We start from the raw sequence: 12019 nt of genomic DNA on the forward strand, positions 1-12019 counted from the left end.
GTCATCGAATTGTATTTTTGCTGAAGCTGAAATGCTGCCAAATATTTAGCAGCCCTAGCCTTGACGATATAACTTTAGCCACATCTCACAGGGCACGATTTAGAAACCTGTTTAGTTAAAAACCAGACCCAACTTTAACTCGACTCGTCCTCCCACGTTTGTCCTATTTTGGCAGGTCCGCTACAAAAAGGTTTCAAAATATTATTGTAGAATTCGTTTCGATTTGTATAATAAAATATGTTATATAATCACTTACCACAACTTTTTGTTACAATTCATTTGTATTTTATATACAGCAAAATACGATAGGTATTGGTTCTAAGATAAGTGTAATTACAAATGATGTCATGTCCAGTTCGAAAGATTGACTCAAAGATTTAATTACCCAATACCTATTTACTCGGTTAGTACGGAAAAGGTAATAGGAAATTTATTAATGATACGAAAAAAAAATTCTAATTATTAATACCTTTTTTGAGCAAAAATTCTGAAGAGTTAACAATAATTTACAAGCAGTAAGCAATAATAAGAATTAATCTGCAAGAAACAAATCTATAGGACAAATGTCGGTTGTAAAGACACTGGGGGGGGTTGTAAGAGTTTCTTCGGTCCTGCTGTCTACGGCTCTCAGTTGGGCGGCCAGAGTTGCATTATCCGCCACGGCCGCCGCTAGAGCCTTCTCCAAACGGGCGCAGCCGGCGCGCTCCGCCTCCAGAGCACCTCGTAGCTCGTCTATGTTCCCTTGGTTGACATTCCAATCTTTGTTGTCTTTGGCTTGTTCTACATTAGCTAGTTGTTGCTGCAAATCAGCTACTAGCACACCCAGTCGGATTATTTCCACTAAAATAAATGAATATACTATGTTTTACATAATTTTTAAATGCGTTTTGAGACTATGATCTGACATTATAATTAAGTATTGAAAACTCTTGATTTTGGTATAATAATAATAATAATTACAGGTAATTATATATAGTGCAGCTTATACCACAGCTAAATTTAGCGGTGCAAAACTATTCGAAGATGATGTAAGAATAAATACAAAACGTGAAGTTCCCTGGTGGCAGCAACGGTTGGATAGAAGAATAAATAATTTAAGAGCAGACATAGGGAGACTCACCGAATATGAAAGAGGAGTTCGATCGTCAGCACTTGAGAAACACATAGAAAACATAAAGCAAAGGTTTAAAATACACTCACAACATGAAACGCAAAATACAGAAAATTCACACTACCTAGATACCCTGAAACAAAAATTAAATTTATTAGCTAACAGATTACGAAGGTATAGAGAAACAACGGACAGAAAGAAACAGAACAAGGAATTCTACAGTAACGAAAAACTATTCTATAGAAAGTTATCTAAACAGGAAAATGATCCCAGCGAAAGAAAAGCTTTACCCACCACTCAAGCACTGCATGAATTTTGGTCTAAAATATGGTCTTCCCCTATTGAACACAAACAAAGTCAATGGATTGAAAAAGAAAAGGATAAAATTTGCGAGAACATATCTGACATGAAATTCGATAATATAGAATGCCCTACTGAAAACTGTAATAGCCAAAACACATAACTGGAAAGCAACGGGATCAGATAAAATACATAATTATTGGTATAAGAAACTCACATGCACTCACCATCTTTTACATCATCACATAAACAGATTCATTCAATCACCTGAAGATATGCCAAACTACATAACCCAAGGTATAACATACATGCTGCCCAAAGATATAAAAGATACTGATAACCCAGCTAAATATAGACCCATTACTTGCCTACAGAATATTTACAAAATAATAACATCATGTCTCAGCGAATCAATATACAAACACACCCAAGATCACAACATCTTACCAGAGGAACAGAAAGGCTGTCGTAAACATAGCCAAGGGTGCAAGGAACAGTTAACAATAGACGCTGTTGCTTCGAACCAAGCTCTGAAAAATAAGAAAAATATACACACCATGTTTGTAGACTATAAAAAAGCCTTTGATTCCGTACCACATTCTTGGCTCATTTTCATTCTAAAACATTATAAAATACACCCCCTCATCATAAACTTTCTGGAAAAAACTATGAATCACTGGAACACTAAATTAAAGATATGCACAGATAAGAACATGACTGTTGAAACAGATGCTATCCCTATCAGAAGAGGGATATTTCAAGGCGATGCTCTAAGCCCTCTATGGTTCTGTCTTTCACTCAATCCATATTCTTTTTTACTTAACTCTAATGAAATAGGATATAAAATAAAACACAACTCCTTGCAAACCCGACTCACCCATCTCATGTATATGGACGACATTAAACTTTTCGCAAATAGCATTAACGATTTATACCGCTTAGCTGATATCACTCAAACTTTTTCAAACGATGTCTGCATGGAATTCGGAGTAGATAAATGCAAGATCCAATCTGTAAATAAGGGAAAAATAGAGACCACATCATACAAATTAAATAATAACGAAATCATTGGACCAGTAGACGAAGCTGAAGGCTATAAATATCTGGGATATAACCAAACACAAACAATACATCATAAAGACACAAAAAGAATATTAAGGGAAAAATTTCGAAATAGAATACATAAAATATCAAATACACATTTAAATTCGAAAAATACCATTAAGGCAGTCAACACTTTTGCTATACCAATACTTACTTACTCGTTTGGAACAATCAAATGGACTAAAACTGATCTCAAATCCCTACAAACAACCATCAATGCCGCATTAACAAAACATAGGAAACACCACCCAAGAGCCTGCATTCAGAGATTGACATTACCTAAAATAGAAGGGGGTAGAGGAGTGATAGACATTACAAATCTACACAACAAACAAATCATACTTCTCCGATCATACTTTTACAACCGCTCTAAGGAATCCCTAATACATAACGTCATATGCCAGTCAGATACATTCACACCACTCTTGCTAGCCGATCATACCAAACCAATCACAACCATTACGAATGAAGAAAAAATAGACGCATGGACCCAGAAGTCACTGCACGGCCGCCATCGTACGGATTTAACCAACATGAACGTTGACAGAGTAGCGTCAAACGCTTGGTTAAAGAGAGGCGAGCTGTTTCCAGAAACCGAGGGCTTTATGATAGCTATTCAGGACCAGGTCATAGATACAAAAAATTATAGAAAGTTCATCATCCGGGATAACACAGCAGGTGACCACTGCAGACACTGCCATAGATAACCTGAACCGATTCAACATATCACCGGAGCCTGTTCATCCATCACGCAAACAGATTACAAACATAGACACGACCAGGTAGCAGCAATTATACACCAGATACTCGCACTCAAGCACAACCTTATCACAGAAAAAATCCCATATTTCAAATACACACCACGAATAATACTGGACTCACCTGACTACAAATTATACAGGGACAGAACTATACTGACAGACAATACCGTACACCACAATAGACCAGATATAACTCTGCATGACAAACAAAATAAAATAGTTTACCTCATTGACATCGCTATACCTAATTCACACAACCTCACAACTACACACACAAATAAACTAGTCAAATACACTGACCTCACAATAGAAATTAAAACGCAATGGAAAGTCAACACAGTCAAAACAATACCCATAGTCATTTCAACCACTGGCATTATACCCAAAACTCTACGCACCTCGCTCAAAACACTCACATACATCACCTTACAAAAAGCTGTCATCCTCAACACATGCCGCATCGTCCGCAAGTTTTTAGCCATTAACAATTAATCACCAATTCATCACATTACCTGAAGTTGTTTGGCCACAAGCCCGCAACTTTAGTAGAACCCTGCAAAGGAGAATAAAAACCAAAAAAAACATAATAATAATAATAATAACCTATATTCTATTTATATTGATTACAAAAAAGCATATGACTCTGTGCCTCACTCTTGGTTATTGCATGTTCTGGAAATTTATAAAATACACCCAAAAATAATACATTTGCTGAAAACTACGATGACTCTGTGGAATACTAAACTTAAACTTAAAACCCCAACTACTTCAATAGAGACCCAACCAATTAAAATTCAAAGAGGCATTTTTCAGGGAGATGCACTTAGCCCGATATGGTTTTGTCTTGCGTTGAACCCACTCTCCAATATATTAAATTCTTTAGAAGCAGGATACCGCATTAATTATAATGACACAAATAGACATACTGAGACTATAATCAACCACTTACTGTATATGGATGACTTAAAAATATATGCTGATAATGAATTTGACCTGTACAAGCTGACTGAACTGACTGAACAATTTTCAAATGATATTAAAATGGAATTTGGGGTGGATAAAACTAAAATAAATTCTGTTAGGGCGGGAAAAATATATCTACACTCATACACACTACAATCTGGGGAACGAATAGAACCTCTTGACGAAGGAGAAACATATAAATATTTAGGTTACCATCAGTCTCAACAAATTCTATCTAAAGATACTAAATGTAAATTAAAACAAAACTTTCAACATCGGCTTAACACAATACTGAAATCTAAGTTATACTCTAGAAATATGATAAAAGCCATAAACACATTTGCTATCCCAATATTGACCTATTCTTTTGGCATAATTAACTGGAACAAAACAGAACTCATAGGAATACAAAGAAAAATTAATACAACGATGACCAAGTACCGTAAACACCATCCAAGATCATGCATACAGAGACTGACGTTGCCAAGAAAAGATGGTGGAAGAGGCATCATTGATATTGTAAACCTACATAACAGACAGATCTTAAATTTAAAGCAGTATTTCTTAACTAGATCAGAACTTTCTACAATACATAAAGCAATAGTTACAAATGATAATAATTTTACACCTCTCAATTTACAGGATTTACATAGCAACAAACATAAAATAACTGATGATAAAACCAAACTTTCCGAATGGGCTAAAAAAGCTCTCCATGGTAGACATCTGCACGACCTTTGCCAAACCAATGTGGACAAGGAAGCATCGAACACGTGGCTGAGTCGTGGAGATCTCTTCCCGGAGACTGAAGGATTTATAATTGCAATACAAGACCAAACAATAGAAACAAAGAACTACCAACGATACATTACTAAGACCCTTACGACAGACAGTTGCAGAAAATGCCATAGTTGCCCGGAAACCATCCAACACATTACAGGAGCTTGCAGAACAATCGTACAGACTGACTATAAACACCGACATGACCAAGTTGCAAGTATAATGCATCAGAGCCTCGCCCAACAACGAAATTTTATTGCTGACCTAGAACCATATTACAAATATAAGCCTCAAACTATACTAGATAATGCCGCCACCAAAATCTATTTTGACCGAACTATACTTACTGACAGAACTATACATTACAACAGACCAGATATTACAGTAGTAGATAAAATAAACAAAACTGCATATCTTATCGACATAGCCATACCTAACACTCATAACTTACAAAGTACAATAGCTGAAAAATTCACAAAATATATTGAACTTAAAGACGAAATAGCCCGCCTCTGGAACCTGCAAAAGGTAACAATAGTACCAATAGTATTATCTACTACAGGTGTAATCCCTATTCAGCTATTTAAGTCTCTTGATACCCTTCAACTACCCCATAATTTAGTCTATTTAATGCAAAAAGCTGTAATATTAAACACTTGTCGTATAGTAAGAAAGTTTTTACAAACAGATGATGAGCTAACAACATTACATACTCCACAAACACAACCAAATTCACACATTCATACATCACACATAATATCACAACCTGATCATACAGCACATCACCCTTCGCCTGACACACCTTCGTCCATTCATACTAACAATTTAAATATTTAATTTTTAAGTACTTACCTGGTATGTACTTGGCTTCGGCCCGTACATACTAGTTTGCCGGTGAGAACCGAGAGATTTAGAATTAAAACATAATAATAATAATAATAATAATAATAATAATAATGAACGTTTATTGTGCGACGGCTACGAGTATTCTCATTTATCTGACTATAATTTACTGCTTGTATTGGCGTATTGGCTACGAGTTTTTTTGGCTATTAGTTTACCCTACAATATACCATAAAAAACATACCATGAGCCGTCTTTAACTCCTGTGAGGTCTGTTGCATCTCTGCTGCGGCAAGGCGGCGCTCGCGAACATGCGCGGCGGCCGCGAGCCGAGCGCGCTCTCGAACCTCAGACCCTGCGCTTGCACATCTCTCCACTCTTCGCAGTTCATTCTCCAGTTTTGATGCTTCACTTTAATGTCAATAAGAGCAAATATTATATCCTTACTTGAAAGTATTCAGAAATAAAAAATAATTCGGTGAATCAAATTTAAAAATTGGAGGAGTTTTCTCAATTATTAGATTTTACTAGATATCCCTGACTTCGCCCACGTAAATTAGGAATTGTACGGAAACCGTACATTCATCCAAACTTTCGCTTTTATTATATTAGTAGGAGTAGGATATAAGTAGGACTAGTAGGACTAGTAGGATGTAGATATGCTTTATTTTATGAAATAAGGGAGCAAACGAACAAACGGGTCACCTGATGGAAAGCAACTTCCGTCGCCCATGGACACTCGCAGCATCAAAAGAGCTGCAGGTGCGTTGCCAGCCTTTTAAGAGGGAATAGGGGAGGGTAGGGAAGGGAGTAGGGTAGGGGATTGGGCCTCCGGTAAACTCACTCACTCGGCGAAACACAGCGCAAGCGCTGTTTCACGCCGGTTTTCTGTGAGAACGTGGTATTTCTCCGGTCGAGCCGGCCCATTCGTACCGAAACATGGCTCTCCCACGTATAAATCTTTACAATTTTTATCTTTTACAGGGTATGTTATTCGAATATTCGAATACTCGTTTTATTCGAATATTCGACGATTTTATTATTCGAATACCTATTCGCCAAATTATTTTTCGAATAATTCGAACAGTAAAAATATTTTTTATTTTTGTTTTAAATGCTATCAAACATAAAATTAACATGGAATAAGAATATAATTAAGATTATTTCAGAAAAATAATATTATTTATGAATATTCTACATCTTTAATGATAATATAAATCTGTTTTTAGTCTAGCTAATGAGTATACGACCATTCATCGTCGTCGTTGACAATGTTTTAGAAACGTCTAATAAATTCATTTGCATGTTTTTAGGCAAAATAACGATTTTCTGTGAGAACGTGGTATTTCTCCGGTCGATCCGGCCCATTCGTGCCGAAGCATGGCTCTCCCACGTATAAATTTTTTATTATATTATAATAACACGATTTTGCCTAAAGACATGAAAATGAAGATATTATAAACTCATTTCAGTATCGTGTCCATTGACTTCTTTCAAGCATAATCACATTAGAAAAGTAAAAGGTGTTACGATCGAAAACGGTTTACACTTTACAGCCTTTCTTTTATTGCCCAGCTGTAACCTTAAAATATACATTTTTAAAGTGTTTAACGATAAAAATTAACTATGTCATTCACAAAGATTTATGTTGATAAAAGTAAAAATTTGAATTGCTTACTTCGTAGTATTAACAAAATAGGTTGTACATGATATTACAAAGTTTTTTGTTACTATTGTTCAGAGTTATCGGCATTTTCCAAAAAATTTGAATTATTCGAATGATATTCAAATTATTCGAAAACTTCTGTAAAATATTCGAATTATTCGAATAGTAAATTTGTCGAATAATAACATTCCCTACAGTTTACATTAATTTTTAACTACGTAGGAACTGACAAACGAGGGTTCATTAAATTTTCTACGTAATTCTAGCTGTCATCATCAGTATCACTAAACAATAACCGGTATCTAATTTAAAAAATAAAATAAAAACTTGTAAAAATATACCTGCGAGCATCAGTGGTTGCAGCTTGTATGCGCTCTTGAAGCTCTATGTACTGCCGCTGCAGGTTTGCTTGTTGTTTTTGTAGCGGACGTAAGTTTTGCAGCTCTCTATCCATTTCATTAGCTTTATTTGTCATTTCCATGCATTTATCTTTGAAAATGTTTCGCTCGCGCTCCTTTGAATGTTATTAATTGTTTAGGATTTAAAAACTTAAAGTAGATAAACAGTTAAAAGATTAAAGTAAATTTATTGACGGGTTCCGGACTATTTGATTTGTAAATTGTAGCGGAGTTGTGTAGAGCAAGAGCTCGGATTAAAACGGTGGCAATAGCAATGAACGATGTGTTCATAATTCACCCGGCTTAACATTTATTTCCAACGGCCGACAAGAGGTAGCACTACAGCTGCAGTCGTTGTCCGGTTTGCACATGCGCCGACGCATTGCCAATCGCCACACAAGTCACAACATTGTTGCCGCGCAATATTGCCGTGCATCAGTAGCCATTCAAAATTGTCACTGCGCATTGAATCCGCAACTTTGTAGCCGACATTGTCGTCGCAATATTACGGCGCAGCATCCAGAAGGCACCTGCAGCTCTTCTGATGTTGCGTCGGTAGATGCTTTCCATCAGGTGACCCGTTGGCTCGTTTGTCCTTATTTTATATAAAAAAAGCATTGCCGCTGCAACATTGCTGTGCTACATTTTCGTGCAACCTAAAATTCCTGAACCTGAATTAAGGTTGCTGTACCTATATTTATAGAATAATTATTTTTATTTAATTCAAACAATTTCATGAATTCAAACAGGATCCTGAATTAAGGATCCTAAATTTAGAATTTTGAATTAAGGATCTTTTTTTTTCTAAGTATTCTTATATAATAATTTCAGATTCTAAGGAATCTGAAATTATTTCAGACTAGATGTCCCGCGCGGCTTCGCTCGCGTAAATTAGGAATTTTACGGAAACCGTACATTTTCTCATAAAAATAGCTCTTATGTCCCTACTCCCTTCACTTGGTTTACTCTATATCTGTGCCAAATATTGCCATAAAAATTGCTCCAGTAGTTCGTAATTTCTAATATTTCCCCCGTTTTTTTCCCACATTTTCCTGAGTTTCTTCGGTCGTATAAGTCTTAGCGTGATAATATATAGCCTATAGTCTTACTCGATAAATTAGCTATCTAACACTGAAATAAGTTTTTAAATCGGACCAGTAGTTCCTGAGATTAGCGCGTTCAAGCAAATATACTCTTCAGGTTTATAATATTAAGTATAGATTTTTTTCATTTATCGCTTGACAAACTCGAGTCTCAATCTAAAAGACTATGAAAAGTACCAATAACAGGGTCATTATAGGCTCATAAGTCATAACAATGGGACGATGTATGGTATAATATTATGGTAGTGATGATGATGATGATGATGAATGTAATTTGCATAGTAGCATATGCTTTCCGTTCTTAAAACAACGCCGAAACTCCCAAACTTGTATCTATAAAGAATCAGGAGTTCTCTCAGCACCTTCCGAACCACGGTATACCAGGTATACCTCGGTGCAAAATCTTACTTGTTGGTAGCATATGCTTAGAATACTTCTCACGAAACCGAAGTCACCACATGTTTCCCTATAAATTTTGAGGAGTTCCCTTGATTACTTATGCATCCTTCATCAGGTCACCATTTTTGTGAATATAATACCAAATTGGGATGATACCCTATATACCAAAAGAACAATTTTGAAAATCGGTTAACAAACGGCGGAGTAATCGTTGAACATAAGAAAACGAACATAACACCTCCCCCATTTTGAAAGTCGGTTAAAATTGTAGCCTATGTGTTATTCTGATGTATAAGCTATATTATTGTAAAGTTTCATTAAAATCCGTTCTGTAGTTTTTGCGTGAAAGAATAACAAACATCCATACATCCACACATCCATACATCCATACATCCAAACAAACTTTCGCCTTTATAATATTAGTAGGATTCAAAATTCAGGAAGAATCCTTTATGTGGCAACATCGTAGTGTCATCGCTTTTTTCTTAGATTAATTTGAAAAGGATGACACTACGATGTTGCCAAATTCAGATCCTGAATTGAGGATCCTGAATTAAGGATCCTTAATTAAGGATCTGAATTTATAGATCCTTAATTAAGGATCATTAAAGTATCTAGTACTTAATATTCTATTATTATTATTGAAAATCTTTATATTCAAATGAAAATCTATGAAAAGCTAGGCCTTCGAAATAATTCGGGCTTCGGCAGAGGATGAAATATCATAAGTATGAAATTATACAAGTACCGAAATTTCAAGTTGCATCTGCGTTTTCAAGAGTTCATCTTGTTTGGCAGCCAGCGCCTTGGTCGCCTGGGCAGCTCCAGCAGCGGCGGCTGCTGCGTTAGCCCGCAGCTCCTGCGCCAAGCGCTCTGCTGCACTGCGCTCCGCCTCCGCCTTCTCAGCACGACCTGCCTCCTTTCGTAGCTCCTCACGAAGTTGCTTTTCACAAAGCTAGGCATACGAAATACCGTAGGCAGGTAACATAAATGTTTCATTAACTTTAAATATTTTATTCTGTAATATAAAACTATCACGCAATTTGTAACCATTATGATAATATAGCCCCTAGGCTATATTATTATAGTCATATCAAGGTCCTTGTATGAAGGGATCCTAGGACCTAGTCCTAGGATCCCTTCATACAAGGACCTTCACCGAGCTGGTTAATGGATGAAAAGTATTTTATATTCGATTACGTAGGTAAGTCAACAAATTTATTGCAAGGGGGTTAAATCATAACATATTTAATAATTAATTAATATAATATATAAAAATTACTTATTACATTACGTGCTTAATATTAGATACTTACCGACAATGATTGAAACTGGCCTACAAGTTCAATAAATTCGTGTTCAAAATAATCAAAATCTGCTTTACTTGAACACATTATGAAGATTATAATATTATAAATATTAACAAAAAATTTAAAAGAAATTTTAAGCCAAGTAGTGAACACAATAGTTACAATAAATTTTAAATATTTTTAAGAAATTTAAAATTAGAATACTGTATTAGCAAATAACTCGTAATTGGCGGCAAACTTTGTGAAGGCTTTTTTTTTTAATTTTATGAAATACACAACTTATTATTTAAATGACGAGAAAATGGACTTGAGATCACTGACCTCCATTATTGTTTAATGGAGGTCAGTGATTTGAGATGTTTATTGTGTTTATGTTATTATATATGTGTCTGTCATGAAAGTCATGACCAAGTCATGACAGGCGGGAAAATTTTTAAATGAAATAAAAAATAAGATAACTTTATTAATTCGAGATAAAAATGTGCAAGGTGACAATATTTAAAATGTAATAAGCGTTCTCTGTAGCGTGATTACGTTTAGAAAATTTTCCCGCCTGTCATGACTTTCTTGACGCACTATATTTAGACATTAGAAGCAAGAAGCTATAATAAATAAAACAAATGAATGTTGAAGGTGAAAAGCGTTAAGCCACAAGAAAAACAATTTACGCCGCTAACAAGATCAATCAGCGTGTTTTAATAATTGAAATATGTCAATTATATCAAAAAGCTTCGGAGAACAGTCTGCAAGGGGAATATTAAACAAGGGAGGGAGTGGATTTTCTATTTTTCATGTTCACTATAAAAGGAGTGCTACCCTTTGCCCTCCGCACTTTTCACGGAAACATCGTGAAGGATCGTGGTAAGTAAGTAGGTACTTAAATACTTTAAGAACGCTTGTGTCTATGCTTGTGTTTTCTGTCTGTCTATAACATGTCTATCAAGCCCTACAAACTACTAGTCGAGTGTCTAGACTCTAGACTCTAGTCCATGTTTAATTAAATAATAAATACCTATGAACATTAAAAAAAATCAACTAAGCTGCTTTTTACATCCATACTATCCATACTAATATTATAAATGCGAAAGTGTGTCTGTCTGTCTGTTACCTCTTCACGCCGAAACCGCTGAACCGATTTTGCTGAAATTTGGCATGGGGATACTTTGAGTCCCGGGATAGGACATAGGATACATTTTGTCCCGGCAAAATGTACGGTTCCCGCGCGATAAACGAATTTTGGCGCAACGGAGTTGCGGGCGTCATCTAGTACCGAATATTTCT

At 35.6% G+C, this 12019-nt stretch overlaps 1 protein-coding gene across 1 annotated transcript; it reads right to left on the reverse strand.

Annotated features, from left to right (window-relative positions):
- Positions 1–532: 532 nt before the first annotated feature.
- On the reverse strand, positions 533–10827 carry LOC121727466. Its single transcript, XM_042115344.1, has 5 exons — positions 10745–10827; positions 10177–10383; positions 7870–8042; positions 6107–6273; positions 533–840 (listed from the first exon to the last, which is right to left on the reverse strand). The coding sequence occupies exons 1-5, from the start codon at positions 10820–10822 to the stop codon at positions 533–535; spliced, it is 933 nt and encodes a 310-aa protein (XP_041971278.1). The 5' UTR covers positions 10823–10827.
- Positions 10828–12019: the final 1192 nt, after the last annotated feature.

Source organism: Aricia agestis, chromosome 1, assembly GCF_905147365.1.
Source record: "Aricia agestis chromosome 1, ilAriAges1.1, whole genome shotgun sequence".
Lineage (NCBI taxonomy): Eukaryota > Metazoa > Arthropoda > Insecta > Lepidoptera > Lycaenidae > Aricia > Aricia agestis.

Bases quoted from the DNA above. Each gene is read 5' to 3' on its own strand.
- LOC121727466 (XM_042115344.1), bottom strand. From the start codon at position 10,822: ATGTGTTCAAGTAAAGCAGATTTTGATTATTTTGAACACGAATTTATT. The intron at 10,384-10,744 runs GTAAGTATCTAA...TCGTATGCCTAG, and splicing joins GCCAGTTTCAATCATTGTCG to CTTTGTGAAAAGCAACTTCG. The intron at 8,043-10,176 runs GTACTTGTATAA...TAACATTCAAAG, and splicing joins AGATGCAACTTGAAATTTCG to GAGCGCGAGCGAAACATTTT.